A 15,917-nucleotide genomic window follows, 5' to 3' on the forward strand; every position below is an offset into this window, starting at 1 on the left:
GTTCAATTTAGTGTTGTAAAAAAAAGAAAAGAACATTATTAATTGGTCTATTGACCTGCCTTCTTCCGGAGATGGTGAAAAAAACAAAACTGTGTGAGATACCTGATTTGTAGCTCTTGTGTTTGGACCCCAGACATAGCTGACGGATATGGTTTGGGGGGAAGAGGGAACACCTGTAGCAAAACAACTCCCTAGTTGACCATACAACTGCAGATGCTGATGTAAGCAAGGTATTCCAGCTAAGGTTAGTATCAGCAGGCAGTACTGTCATAATTTTCCTTCTACTTTCTCTTTACAGTATGGTTCCATGGGTTTTGGCTTGATACAATCTACTTTTGCTGACACTATTTCCCTTCTTGGTAATCTTCCAACACAAACAGAGGCAATCTGGAGATCTGCTCTGTATTGGCACAGCAGATCATGCCATTATATCCTCATCTAGGTGAAGAGGGTTCTGTCAGTCTTTTAATTACATCAGTTACTCTAGATTTCAAAGCTCTGCCTTGTGGATCAGACGGTTTAATGTGGTCCTTCGTGTCTACATGGGCTTGATATTTACAAAGCTCACTCTTTGCCGGGGATGAGGGAAGTGATGCCTGAACTTTGGCATCCTGGATGCCAGCCTTCTGCTTTACTCTGAATGCACCATGGCATAAACCAAAACAAGATTTACACTTTCCAATACCTGTCCCTTCACCCACACACATCCTGCCACTAACAACGGAGCCCTGGATAAAACTGATCACACGTTTTGATTTGCTCTCTACTCAGAATGGAAACATTAGCAATGAGATGTTTCCCCTCCTACTCCCTCTTCCTTTTTGCCATTGAGCAATGGTGGGAAGTGTAGATATGACTTATGTAGAGTTCTCACTTAACCTGAGCAAAGGAACCTGCTTAAATGAAATGTGCCAAAACCATAGAAGGGTATGCTTGATGCCTATGCTGCCTAGAGTAAGACTCTCAACTATCAAGCCTACAAATGTTTAAAACACCCACCAGTACAGTATCTAAAAGCTAGATCCACAAATGGACTTAGGTACCTAGCTGCCACTTTTGGCACCACTGAGGTCCTTTAAAAACCCTGCTCAGCTGCCACCTAGCTCTGTAGATTGCCAAAGCCCCATGGCATCTAAATTTTCACCATTACAATTCCCTTGGGGGCTGCTCCTTATTCCCTTTGTTGTTTGCTTTGGCAATGAAACCATTTGCAACAATGATGAAGAAACAGCCCCTTGGTAAAGGACATTAAAATGCATTCTGAATTAGAACACAAGATAGCTTTGTATGCTGATGAAGCCTTGTTGTATTTGCAGGATCCAGAAGCCTCATTAAAATTTAAAGAACAATTGACTCCAGAATTTGGGCAGGTATCAGGCTTCAGAATAATCTACAATCAATCTGAAATTTTAGGAATTAATATTCTCCAGAGGGTCAAAACAAACTGTTGTCAGCTACATAAATTTAAACAGGCAAAGGAACTGTTAAAATATTTAGGAATAAATATTCTGGAGAAACATAAAAATCTTTTTAAGGCAAATTATCCTCCCTGTGGAATACAGAAATAAAAGACTTGGAGGAATGGAACAAATATGAAATCTCTTACCTAAACAGGTAAAAAATAACATCCTCATAAAGTTACTATTTTTGTTTCAGTGCTTCCCTACTGGTATCCCTGACGTGACATTAAAAACATGGCCGGATACACTATTAAAATGTATATGGAAATGGAAAACCCAAAGGGTGAGTGCTATAGTTCTGTGTAAGCTTACAAAGTGGAGTGGACTGGCGTTCCTCAATTTGGTTTATTATCATTATGGATTGAAATTAAAAGATGTGATTGATTGGGTTAACGATAGACCATTGAAACACAGGGTAAAACTTAAACAAGCTGGCAGACAAATATAGCTATTCATAGTAATTGTTGGGTTAAAAAGAAATATCGCCCGTTCATCCAAACCACCACAACTTTGGACGATTTTTTTAAATTCCTGTTGCTGAGGTCCTCTCCCTTAACTACTTTCATTAATAATCAGGAATTTATCCTTAGGAAATTTCAAAGTGGCTATTTGTTGTGGGTAACAACTGAGATTACTCAATTTGGATGGCTGTTTCAGGGTACTGATTTGAATGATACCAACAGATGTGATGTAAATAATATAAACAGTTGGTATTTTCATTATTTACAAACCAAATATTTTATTGTAAATCTGGACACAATACAACTCTATCTAGTCTTTCAACCATATTTGAGGAGTTGATGCAGAAGCAAGTTGGAAAAAAAGCTTTAATTTCTAAGATACATACAATTCTGATTGAAAAAGATGTTGATGAGAAAAAAACTCAGAGGAAAGATGGGAGAGAGATTTGGACAAAGAAATTGATCTGGATGAGCAGGTCTCTGTATGAGAAAGGGGATATATATCTTCAATTTGTGTGGTTCATAAAGAACATTTTAATAAATTATTGTATAAATGGCATTTTGACTCCAGTTAGGAACCATCAGATTTTTGCTGCTAGGGAGACGCTCTGTTAGAGGGGTTGTGGGGAGTCGGGAACATACTTGTACACATGGTGGTTATGTCCAGGAATTGGAGAGTTTAGGGAGGAAATTAAAAAGATTAATCTTATGACAAAATGCTGTCTTCCTAGAAATACCCTGGGCTTCTTACTTAATGCTCCAATACAGGATCTCTTTTATAAACAGAATGACAAATTAATTTCATTTTTTTATTGTTAGCATGAAGACTTTGAATTGTACATTATTGGAAAAATTTGACTTCTCCTGTGGAATGAATCAAATATGGAGTGTCTTTGCAGTAGAAAAGTTTCATGCCAAATTCATACACACGAGAAGTGCCAAAAGAGGATAGGTATTTAGACATTTGGTCACCTTTGTTAGAGTACTCAGTGGACGAGGTATCCCCAGCCAGGAAGCCAAAATCCTTAGCCAGGTTCTTTGAATATTAACCTAATCCTTAATAAGTAATGTATGATGTACTGTTAACATTTTTTCATAAGTTTGCCTTAATAAAATGTTTTAAAAATTCCTGAGATGCATGCAAGGTCAATCAGCTAGGCATCCTAGGAACATACCTAACCCCACACAAAGTGGCTACAGGAAGAGTTGGTGCCCACTTCATAACTTTTAGCCTAGTGGTTAGAGCACTCACCCAGCATGTGGGTTCAATTCCCACCTCTGCCTGATATAGAATAGGGATTTGAACTTGGGTATCTCCCCTCTCAACACAATGCTTTAAACACTAGGTATTCTAAGGCAGGACTTTCTCAGCCTCTTTTGATAGAACTCTTCCACCACATATAAATAACTAAATATTCATTGGTGTGAGGGGACACTCCTAAGTAACAGAGTTATACCGACATAAGAGCAGGACAGAGTCTAAGTGCCCTACTGACTGGACTAAAATGTTATTCACACCCACTCTACAGCCCAATACATACTTTTTTTTTTAATCATAACCTACAAGGATTCAGTCACAAAGCCCCTTTCAATGATATCACTAATAGATTTGGCACCTAACAATTTCACTTTTTTAAAGCTTGTCTAAGGTCACACAGTGAGCCGGTCAAATAGTCAGGATTAGAACCCTGACACGTGACTGCTCAGCTGTGTCTGTACTACAGCAGCACCATTGGTGAAGATGCTCTAAGCCAGGAATCGGCAACCTTTGGCACGTGGCCCATCAGGGAACTCCGCTGGCAGGCCAGGACGGTTTGTTTACCTGCAGCGTCTGCAGGTCCAGCTGATCACAGCTCCCACTGGCTGCGGTTCGCTGCTCCAGGCCAATGGGGGCTGCAGGAAGGGCGGCCAGCGCATCCCTTGGCCCATGCCACTTCCCGCAGCCCCCATTGTCCTGGAACAGCGAACTGCGGCCAGTGGGAGCTCCAATCAGCCAAACCTGCAGACTCTGCAGGTAAACAAACCGTCCCAGCCCACCAGTGGATTTCCCTGAGAGGCCAAGTGCCACAGGTGGCCGATACCTGAGCTAAGCTGATGAGAGAGAGCTCTCCTGTCAGTTTAACAACTCCTGCCTCCAGAAGAGGTGGTAGCTATGTCGGCAGGAGAACATAGCACTGTCCACACTGGTGCTTAGGTCAGCATAATTTATGCCAACCAGAGGTATGAAATAATTTGTAATGTAGACATTTCCCTTGCTCTAATCATTTGAAAACATTCCTTCATGGAAGTGCATGGATATTTTCACATATATTAAATTTTCTTTCCAACTTTCAGTAACTTTCTCCTTGGTAATTTGCTTTTCCCCAACCCACACAAAGAACCAAAATTCTAAATCTGAACAGCAGGGATAAAAAAAATCAGATTATCTGGTGGAAGCAATATTTTGATTATGTCTATTCAGCAATATTTTAATTGTTTACAACAATCTGCATTGTTTGTCACTCCCAGAAAATGTTCATAAGTAGCTTGTCAACAATTCCAAACCTTCCAGAGACATGTTCTACCTCTGCCCCAATTCACACTGGCTTCAATGGGAGCTATGCCATGGTTTGAGGTTAATATATGGATGTTGGGCTTCTTCATTTTTAGATTCAATTGAACAATGACAGTTGAAAAAATACACTTACTTGTCTGGCTCCTCTGACATCCTTTGTTACGCAGAACATCCTCTATTGAAGTATCAAAAATTAAATGAATATTTTGAATTAGACCCTGTAATCAAAGTAAACAACTTTCAGATCAATTCAGCGTTAAATTTATATCATTGAGGTTTTTGTATGTATTCTCCTCCACCTATCGACCTCCCCAGTTTATTGGTTGGATTTAATCACAGGTAAATAGTCAAAAGTAATGTAGGATACAAGCCATGAGAAATACATACTAAAAGTTAATTTTGATAACTTGGCTACATTAATATTTATTATACTAATGAAATGCAAAAGCAAGGTTTTTTTTCAGAATGAGTCATGATAAAGTAATATTTGATTAGCTGTTTTCATGCTGCTGTCTTGTTGTGAGTTCAAATCTCTATTTCCATACAATTCAATTAGAGATCAAATTATCAGAGCAGAGGCTATGTAGCACAGTAGGTTGCAAGGCACTGGCTTTTCAACTCCAGAGAAAATATTTCATGTTTGATTTCAGGCATAAAGAATTGGGTGGCTCAACCTAGCCCCTGAAGAACTTTGTACAAATCACTAGAGCAGGACAGGAGCTGGATTTTTCATTTTGCAGGAAAATCCACAATTTCAGAATGTTTTCCATTCTGAAATGGAACAAAATCAAAAAAATTGGAATTTTCCTTGAAATAAAATCCCGCCCCCTACACACAAATAAATCTTGGGTCAATCAAAACGTTTCATTCCAATTTTGACTTTTAAAATTTTATTTTATATAAAATAAATTTTTAAAAATTGAAACAAAGTCACTTAAAACTAGAAAATCAAAATGTCCTGTTCTGAAAAGTTTGAATGGAATGTTTCAACCTTGTCTAAATGTTTTTTAAATTTTTTCTTTTGAAATTAAATTTCATTAAAATTGACAAATTACCATGAAATATTTCACCTTCGCTGATCTGGTGTTTTCTCACAGAAAATGTTCTCTTGCAAAATTTTTGACCACCTCTAAAATTCACCGCAAAATATGGGATTCTGCTATGGGAAGCCTCGCAAATGGGAAAAAAGGCTGTTGAATGTTAACATGTTGCATGGGGAAACCTTTACAGAGATGGAGTGCATTTTGCATGGCTCTTGACTGTGCTGTATCAGTCCTTCACTTTCATGAGGGCTAAGATTCATATAATTCACTCCAAGCAAACAACTAAAAGATGTATTGGAGCACATTCTGTTCTTTTATCCATGCTTCCCCCTTGACTTTGGAGTACATGTGAAAGTACAGTTGGGCCCATTGTCTCCTAACATTAAATGTAGCTAAATTCTTTACCTCATCACAGACCCTAACGCTTTCACGTTACCTACCCTGAAATGGTTCTCTCGAATGGACCCCTTTGTCACATACATTCTACTGTTCTCTTCTTTCAGCTGCTCATAGAAAGGCTCCTCCAGGATGAAGCTGTCAATAAGGTCACAACCAACATAGAGGCTGTAGGTCTCCCCTGTCACTTGCACTGTGAGGTTCTTCCATTGTGAGTCTGCTAAGTCCACATCTTCCAAGGAAATCACATTCTGGGAGCCATCTGCCCAATAGATAAGGTCCAGGGTATTGGCTCGGCCATTGGAAATAATCTCAAACTGTCTTTGAGAGATGCCAGGGCCCTCTAAAGCAATGATAGTACCTCTGGATTCCCTGTCCTGCCTTAGGGTGGCTGAAAGAATAAAGCCCTCATTTTTCCGGATGAGTTTGAGAATCTGTTTGAATTTCTCTGGATTAAACGGAGGTATATGGTCAAATCGGATGAAACGATATGCCGGGACGGTGGGATTTGGACCCCGAAATAATTTTGCTCCAATTGTCTTTCGGTTTATGTTACTGATTTGAAATAAGTCAAACGTAGTCTCATCTTCCTTGTTATCATCTGCAAAAGTCAATGGCATGTAGCAATGTGAATACAAAAATGGGCATAAGGGAAAATAAGTATGCATAGTACACCTCATAATTCTAATGATTTGTTACCTGTTTGGCACAATAAACCCATTACTTCCATCTGCTTGGAAGATAGAAGCACATGTGCTATATTTGGCATGGCACAATAAACAGCATTTCCATCTACTTAGAACTTTCTTCTATTTGGCAACTTTATATGTAAAAAAAAAATCCTTAGTGAAAGTGAACAAAATTCCATATACATAACCATGCTTATTTTTACAAGGACAGGATTTCAAGCTACTTACTCTAACTCTCAGCGAAGAAGAATCAAATTATGAACACCGCGTTACAAGAGGTTAACTCTCAAGAAGAGGGTAGAGTTACACCAGATATGAATTTGGTCCAGGAGGCCACATGGAAATGAATATCTGGCATTGTGCCCTTTTATACCCAGCCTGAATTTGATCCATAGAGATTTTCTTCTCTCTAAATTTCTGACAAAGCAGCTCCCATCCACCCAGTCCATTTAAGTCTCATTTTACATACACATTACAGAAGGGAAACATTTAGCAATTAAGAATAGGTAAATTTAGGTCAATGTTCAGTAGGAGAAAACTACTTTAAAATATTTATTTCTTTTGTCAGTAATAGGTAAATGTTATCATTCAAATGTGCCAGTAGTAATAAGACTTATCTTAAAGTTTTTGTCTTACTTTGTTTTTTTTAATCAGGTTTTCCTTAGATTATGCTATCACTGTATTGTCTCCAGTGGTTTAGCTATCTCATTTTTAAAAGTCAACATTTAGCTTTGCAAAATACTGTAATTTCTGCTTGCTTTCAAATGCCTCAAGCTTCAGGAAGTTAAGAAGTTTCAGGACTTACCCTGAGCATTTGAAGAAGCCCACAAAGTTAGCAAGACAATTAGCCACAACAGCCTGCTCTTCTGTAGCATAACTCCTATGAATAAACAAAAAAAATCAGTTAGGAAAATAGTCTTTGTCTATAAGACCTTCGGATGCCTCATGGACTGTACTGAAAAAAAAACAACCGTGATCATAAACAATTCTGTTTATATGGAACAGGACATATTCACAGTATTTTTCTTCCTGTTTGTTTGTGGTTTTCTTGTTGGTTCATTTTAAGATGAAACAGGATATTTGTGATTAAGAGTTCTGCTGCATATCCCTTATATGTGGTCATGCTCTTACGTTTCTGACATCACAGTTCCAGGCTCTGGACTTGATTTTTGACATCAAATGCAGAGCATGATGATTTCAAGTGAATTCTTAAAAATAAAGATCGTGTATTCATGCATATATCCTTAACATTAAAAAATGAAAGATATACAGAAAATCTATGCTATGTAAGCAGAATTTTCTTCAAGGTTTTTCCATGAGACATCATCAAGGCTTTAAGTGACAGGATAGCCAGTATAATAGTTGTTCCATCTTAACTCCACTTTGAATCACAACATATAGCTGAATTCTTTGCAAGATAATAGAATTTCATGAGCTCTATTCAACTCTTAAACATGCCACTATAGAAAGTTACATACACAATATTTATTTCAATGCTGACTTTTAGATAGATAGGATTCCATTTAGGTATTCCCGTATGGTTATATAGATGTGTAAACAGTATATCTGCATTTTCATCTAAACTTGTGTATGTGTACGCATGTCTGTTAAATAGTGCAACCTCAGTTTGCCAGCTGCACTGTATAGACACACACATTTCAAGATAACAGTATGCTACCTTGATACTGTAAAAAATGTCTAACTTAAATATCCAAACAACCTCAGGGACATTATCTTTTACACAAAGTCAAACTTTCAACATAAAACTATAAGTGTTTGCTGCTCAGGACATTATTACAAAACTATTTATCTGCAAATCTGGGGTGGTTAGCTAAAAATCCTACTTCAAGTACATTTTGACAGATGCAACACCAGCCATTTACAAATATTTCCTTTTCTATCTACTGTACATATAATGGTAGATAGGATGCAATGACCAGCAGTATAACAAACGTGTTTACACCCTGTTTCTAAATGCTGCTTCTGTAATCATATCTACCTAACTAACCATCACCAGGAAAGATAATCCTATAATCTGTTTGTGCAAAAAATAAACCTGTACTGTATGTGCACAATCCATGAATACTTGTTAACACGAAGTATTTAGGAGACAAAATTCCCAGCTATCGTGACAGCTGAAAAGTCAGTCGTCCAAAAGAAAGATGGATTGAATAACAGATGCTCTGCTACTGAGCTAAGCAGACCTGAGAGGAGATGGAGGACAGACAGATAAGCAGACAGACAAATCCATCACCCACAACTCATAATAGCAGTTTTCTGCCAATCCCGGCACTGTGACATCTTAAAAAGTGTTCCCTCTTACCCAGCATAAAAGGATCTGCTGCTGCTCTTTTATTGTTAACGCTCCAAACGAAATCCAAAAAGAAAGAGAACGGTAGTTGTTTTAAAAAGCGAAGTGCAAACTCCAAGCGTCCTCGGGGCTGCAGAATCCGCTGCCGTCTGGCTGAGATTCCTTCCAGTGGCTTGCGAAGGGCTGCTCTCTGCTTTTATATACTCTCCCTCGCGGGTACTGCTGTCAATCAGCCACACAAGGAAGCGCTTTTCAATTCATTCCTCCGCAGGAATGACATAATTCCCCTTTCTGATCCGACAATTTGCTCTCGTCTACCTGGAAGGCGATCCCAACTCCAGCCCCCTAGAACCATCCCGCCCCGCCCCTCTCCTTTTTCTGCAAGGGACAGTCCTAAACTGGGGCATGGGAGGAGCAAGACAAAGCAAAAGAGATGTCACTAGTCTTCTGTCAGGACAAGAAGCACCCTGCCTTTCCCTCCTGTCCTGGGAAGAGGAGTCCAGCGCTTCCAGCCCCGGCTCTGATGAGTGTGAACGTGATGAATACAGAGTGTAGCTGTAGCCGCATTTGATGTGATGAACAGGAGCAGACACGAGAACCCAAAGCCCTGTCCCTGTTATCTAGCATCCTGCACCCTGATCGCCCCTAATCGTCTTTAGCCCTGCACTAAAGAGCATCCCTCGGTTAGCTCAAACTCTCTCAGTCCTGCCAAAAATAAGCCTGGCACTGCAATGCCCCTCGAATCGCCCCGTGCAATAATCACACTTCTCTCCCACCCAGGCAATACTCCCTTTTTTTGTATTACCCGGAACATTCATTTCTAAACACACGTCTCTAGAGAGGTGGGTGGGTTTGGGCACTGCAAAAGTTGGGTGCCCCGTCAGTCATTTAAAAGGCACTTGAAACTGATCTGGAGAAAGGACTGTTCGGAAACAGAAGGCAAAAAAGACAGAACTCGCGCAACTGATTCTAATCACGCCTCCTTGAAAAAAACGGGGGGAGGGAGCGAGGTTAAGGGGGCCTTTCTGGTTGTACATCCATTGACGGCTGCCCGGCGTTTTATTTTCATCACACCTCAGTCCTGTCCCCTCACACGCGGGTGCCTTTGTTTTCCGGATCTACGAGAAGATGAGCGCTAGGCATGAACGACTGAAGCAGTGGGTTGTGTGTTTCCAGAGAAAACGGTTAGATGGCTAAAGTATTTTGTCTAGTATATGAATCTGCTGCGTATATGCAGTGTAATTATCCACACACTGCACGTAGCTGTGTGTGTTAGAGAGCCCGGTCTGAGGTTCTTTAGTACATTCTTATTAATAGCTTGCACTGCTATTTATGATTATATAGTGTATGTAGCCCAGCAGATCTCTCTCTCTCGCACCCCCCGCCCCCAAATGTATGCACTTTAAAAAAAAGACAGAAAGAGAATGTCGTGTCTGACGTGAAATTCTTTTCCTCCTCCTAGCTACATTGTCTCCTTGGCAGCCGTGCTAGCGGAATAAACCTGGCCCTCATTAGCTGGGTCGGTGGATGGTTGGAGGCCAGCCAGCAGCAGCCTCAGCTCTACAGCTCCAGTGTCAGGCTGTGGATGGGGGTCAAAGAAAGCGGGGGTAGGGGGATGTATATTTCACTCCTGGAAACACTGGCACGTTCCGGGAAGTTGCAGAGCAATGTGACTCCAGCGCCGAGACAAAGCCAGGGAAAATACCTGAACGTGCAAACACGGTCATGCTCCCCAAGACAGGGGGGGAGCTGCAGGCAGGAAATTCTTCACTTTCACTCCTGCTCCCCCCGTCCCCCCCGCACCTCCAGTAACAATTTTTGGTTGATTTTATGAAGCTGAGCACCTTGAATAATGTGGCAGAGGAATTCACCTTTCCTTTTGCCATTGTTTACCTTTGATGCTGCTGGTGATTGATTCCTCTTTCCAGAGGCATTGTGATACTTTTCAAGACATTGGATATACAGGAATCTTCTCCACTGCTGAAGACCATTGCATCAACAACCTCCTAAGCTATCCAGGGTATGTCTGTCCTGTAGTGTAAGCCATGGGTTAGCAGAATTCCAATTAGAAGACCCAGCCTCTACACTCATCTGTAACTGCTAAACTCGAGTCCCAACCTGGCACTCCAGTGTCTACATTGCCTTATGTGAGCCTGAGTCTAACTCCAGTGTAGTTGCCCTGCTCCTGCTCCCATTTAAGTCAACAACAACCAGTCTTGTATTATCATTATGAAGGCATCATCTGCTTTTTTAATTAAACCCACCCCTGAAAGTGGGTATCTCACAGGAAAGTTAAAATCTGTACATAGATCAACCTCCCTAGGCAACCTTCTGTTTTGAAAGACCAACTCAAAGTGGTCTCCAAACAATGACTACTATTCTACTCCACTTTGATTAGAAGACTCCATGCTTTAAGCAACAGTTTTGTTATTAGACACCTCGCCATCCAGTTTGATTCTCAAACAACAGAGTGAATAGTCAGTGGTCTTCTCTCCCCTGCAATCTTTGTCTATTTCTATTAGTTGTTTTATGTTTGTTTGTTCTGCTCAGCCAAGAATTAGAGCGTCTTCATTTTGGATCAGGTAAGAATCATGACATTCAGAATGGATTACTGCAAATCATGGTAGGGTATCACAGAGACATGCACTGGGCTATGCTGGGGCCCTGGTCCTGCACTGACTCAGAGGGACAAAGATTATGGAAGATTAAACAATGCTTAAGATGGTGAGTAGGAAAATGAAGTTAGCTGAAGTTAGCTCTATCGGCACAGAAAGTAAACTCTAGATCCTGCTCTGGCTGGCTCATCATGGGCCATGTTGTGACAGGTATGTATGTGGAAGTACACGTGGACGAGTGCTAAAGGAAGCCAGTCCCCTTGTACAAGGGCTCTACAATGCAGGGCTCTACAATGTACAAGGGCTCTACAATGCAGTCCCTATGCTCATAGCAAGGAAGAGAGAGAGGAGCACTGAGCACTTGCTCTCTGAAAATCAGACCTCTTTGAGATGTGAATTGAGGCACTCCAAATAACTAGTCAATTTTAAAAATCAAGGCCCTACCAATTTAGTTCATAATTTTGATTTCGACATCCTAAATCTATTTCAGTATTACATGGTATTTTCTTTTAGGCAAAACTGTATCTCCCATTATGTTGGATGTCTTCCTGCTTTCCAGATGGAATCAGCTATTATTATCATTGAATAAATTAAACAATATGTAAGTCTAAAATAAATTACAATTAAAGGTCATTTTGGTGGTTATTGTGTCTCAGCTATTATTGTTCCTCTTTTGGGGATAATTTTTATAATGATTTGGTCAATAAATATTTTCCATGACAGATCCCTTGAGTTGCTTCATCATGTTTATAAGGTTATCCTATTAGAAAGTATACATGGCAGTGGGTTACAACAAATAAACACAAGCAACAATGTGATGTGCAACAAAATCAAGGTCTTTTTACAATTTCGGAGTTTTGTGAGCATAGAAATAAAATGGAAAGGTTGGTGGAAAATGGAATAGAAAAATGCTTCGGCTCCTGCACTGACTTCAATGATCATTGGATCAGGCCCTAAGAATGTGAAGGGAAAACCTGTTACATATGGGAAATACAGATAGGGAGGGCGTACAGGACTGGGTGCTATAGGTGCAAATTTAAGACTAGATTCTAGACTCCTCAACCTCAGAAAATATTCATGAAAATTAGTGAACAAAGATCCTGGCCCACTGAAGCCAATGGCAGTTTTCTCAGTGACTTCAGTGAAGTCAGGATATTGCCCACTGTGAAATGTATTATTATGAAATGGCATTAGTGCACTGGATGCAAGTAGAGCTTTTTAATTAGCTGTCAGTGATATTATGCTTATGGTTAGAATCCCAAGGGAATAAACAGGTCTCACTCCACCTTATTTTTTTACTGCACACTACAAATTCATAATAACGGTGAGCCTGATTGTGCAACCTTTGCTCATATGAATTAGGACTTACTCACAAAATAATTCCTTTGGCTTCAGTGGGAATCCTTTTCTGAGTAAAAGTTGCAGAATTGGACCCAGTATTAAGCAGAAACAATGCATTTCATAGGAGTTCTTGTGGTCCAATGGTTACTTTACTTGATTTTCAGCATCATGCTTAATACATAAAAGACAGGAATTGGCCACAATTTATCTGACATATAATAAACAAAAAACAACCACAGGACAACAAAACCTAGCTCTTATATAGCCTTTTTTTTATCTTTAGTACTCGAAGTGCTTACAAAGGAAGCCAGAATCATTATCTCCATTTTAAATATGGGGAAACTGAGATACAGAGAGGTTAAAACAGCTTGCCCAAGTCACCTAGAAAGTTGTGGCTGTGCTAGGAATAGAATGCAGGTTTCCTGAGTCCCAGTCCAGTGCTCTGTTCACTACACCACATTGCATTCCCTCATCTTATATCACAGTCCCACATCAGTCTCCAACATTTGTCCATATCAGATGCTTCAAGGGAGGAGGCAAAACTTCCATAAAAAGGGCAATTATGCAATAACATGCCCACAGAGACAATTTAACAGAATATAAAAATGGCCATACTGCAGGGGTTGGCAACCTTTCAGAAGTGGTGTGCTGAGTCTTCATTTATTAACACTAATTTAAGGTTTCTCTTGTCAGTAATACATTTCAACATTTTTAGAAGGTCTCTTTCTATAAGTCTATAATATATAACTAAACTATTGTATGTAAAGTAAATAAGGTTTTTTAAATGTTTAAGAAGCTTCATTTAAAATTAAACTAAAATGCAGAGCTCCCCAGACTAGTGGCCAGGACCAAGGCAGCGTGAGTGCCGCTGAAAATCAGCCTGTGTGCCACCTTCGGCATGCGTGGCATAGGTTGCCTACTCCTGCCATACTGGGTCAGACCAAAGGTCCATCTAGCCCAATATCTTGTCTTTGACAGTGGCCAATGCCCGGTGCTTCAGAGGGAATTAACAGAACAGGTAATCATCAAGTGATCCATCCCCTGTTGCCTTTCCCAGCTTCGGGCAAACAGAGGCAAGGGACACCATCCCTGTCCCTCCTGGCTAATAGTCATTGATGGACCTATACTCCATGAACTTATCTAGTTCTTTTCTGAGCTGTGGTATAGTCTTGGCCTTCACAACATCCACTGGCTGAGACTTTAGCCTTGTCCACAAGCACAGGTTTTTGAGAAATCTCTCACCATTGCAGTTCTACCATAGGTAACAACAGTAACAGCATTACTCTAGATTTGTCAGAGGTGTTTTTACCACCATCTCATCTAGACATGCTCTGAGCAGGTTTAAAAGAGTTGCTTCTACACCAGCTCTCCTACTATTGATCTTAAAGGGAATGAGCTGCCTGGTATGGTAAACACGAACCTTCTGCAGCCTGGATAAGATTAATCCAGAGTGTAATACCGCTGATGTCCCATGTTGTTATACCAAAAATTAATCTGGCTCATGCAATTTAATCTTCACCAGATCAAAAGTTATTGAAGTATTGTCTTTGGAGCTGTTGGTCATTTCAGAAAAACAAATAACTGAACTCAATACATTGGTAACTGAGTAAAATTGTATGGCCTGTCAAATCAGACTAGATGATCTAATGGTCCCTTTTGGCTTTAAAAATCTACTAATATATGAAACATCCTCTTCAAATGGTACAGCAACAGCTGAGGATTTATACTTTAGTGTCACTGCCACATTTCAGATCTGGGGCTTAGGTGTTAAAATGTTAATTTGTTTGCTTTACAAAATAAGAACAAATAAACTAGATAAAATGTGGGAGGAGGGGATTGTCAAGCGAGATTTAATTTCCACAATCCAGTGTCAATCTGGGCCACAAAACTAAGATTGCTGACTACAGAGCAGACTGTGGCACAGCTATACAGTTTCTGAATGAGTATGTGCTGCTATCCAGCAATATTTGAGAGGCAGGGGAGGTGTTCTTCAGACATCCCTCTGCAGCTACTCCAGTTAAAAGATGAATGTGGATTTTGGATTACTGGAATAGATTATTTTACATGATAGGGGTCTTTTCCCTTGTTGAGGATGCAAGTTGTTTTTACTAAAGCGTGGTATATTAATAATTTACACTCTGGTACCGGAGGAGCAGGGGGAGTCTAAATGTCACAAACTTAAACAGATTTCCATGTTTGTCTTTCTTTGACACATAGGGAGAAGTATTCCATTTCCAACTGTCCCTAAACTATTTCTGGAAGCTAAATGTATCCACCCATGAGTTAAAATAGTAATACTGTGAACTTGTATAACACCTTCCACCAGAAGATCACAATGTGCTTTACAAATATCAGTTAGCATATCCTAACCACACCCTTGCCAGCAAGAAATCATATTACTCCCTTTTTACAAATGAGAAAATTGGGTCAGAGACAGATCAAGGCCTCAATCCAACAAACACTTAAGCGCATTAGTAATGTCATTGAAGTCAACAAGACTGCTCATGTGCTTAAAATTAAACATATGCCTGAGTGCTTTGCTGGACCAGGGGCGGGGGGCCTAAAGGCTAGATACAAAAAGATTTAGGCACCTAATTGTCACTTTAGGCACCTAAATCCAAAATGTAGTCTTCAAAACCCCTACTCAGCTGCTGCCTAACTCTGTAGGTACATAAAACACTTAGGCACCAAGGTAATTGCCAGTAAAGTCCCCATGCCTACATTTCTGCTGGTGGGTATACACAAAGCCACCTAAGTCCTGACACCACCAAACTGCTTGGCAGCCAGTTCACAAATGATGCGCTCCCCTGCCTCTCTCAGCTGGAGAGCCCCACCTAGTAGGCCTTTTCTGAGCATGTCTAACCCACACACCATCTTATTATGTTATACACATTAACCTAGTGGCCAGAGCACTCACCCAGGATGTAGGAGATGCAGGTTCCATTCCTCACTCTACTTGAGCTGAAGCAAAGATTATAACATAGGTTTCCCATCTCCCACCTGAGTGCCCTAACCACTAGTTTATGGGGTTCTCTGCAATGAGTCTT

General features: G+C 40.2%; 1 protein-coding gene across 1 annotated transcript in view; it reads right to left on the reverse strand.

Moving 5' to 3' along the window:
• THBS2 (thrombospondin 2) overlaps positions 1–9,129 on the reverse strand; it is a 48,321-nt gene extending 39,192 nt beyond the window's left edge. The window contains exons 1-4 of the mRNA XM_032780978.1: positions 8,927–9,129; positions 7,409–7,483; positions 5,959–6,515; positions 4,609–4,693 (exon numbers count right to left, since the gene is read on the reverse strand). Coding sequence (XP_032636869.1) covers positions 4,609–4,693; positions 5,959–6,515; positions 7,409–7,483; positions 8,927–8,933 — 724 coding nt within the window. The 5' untranslated portion in view covers positions 8,934–9,129. The remainder of the gene's footprint in view (positions 1–4,608; positions 4,694–5,958; positions 6,516–7,408; positions 7,484–8,926) is intronic.
• Between the last annotated feature and the right edge of the window lie 6,788 nt (positions 9,130–15,917).

The sequence above is a fragment of the Chelonoidis abingdonii genome, chromosome 3 (genome assembly GCF_003597395.2).
Source record: "Chelonoidis abingdonii isolate Lonesome George chromosome 3, CheloAbing_2.0, whole genome shotgun sequence".
Classification (NCBI taxonomy): domain Eukaryota; kingdom Metazoa; phylum Chordata; order Testudines; family Testudinidae; genus Chelonoidis; species Chelonoidis abingdonii.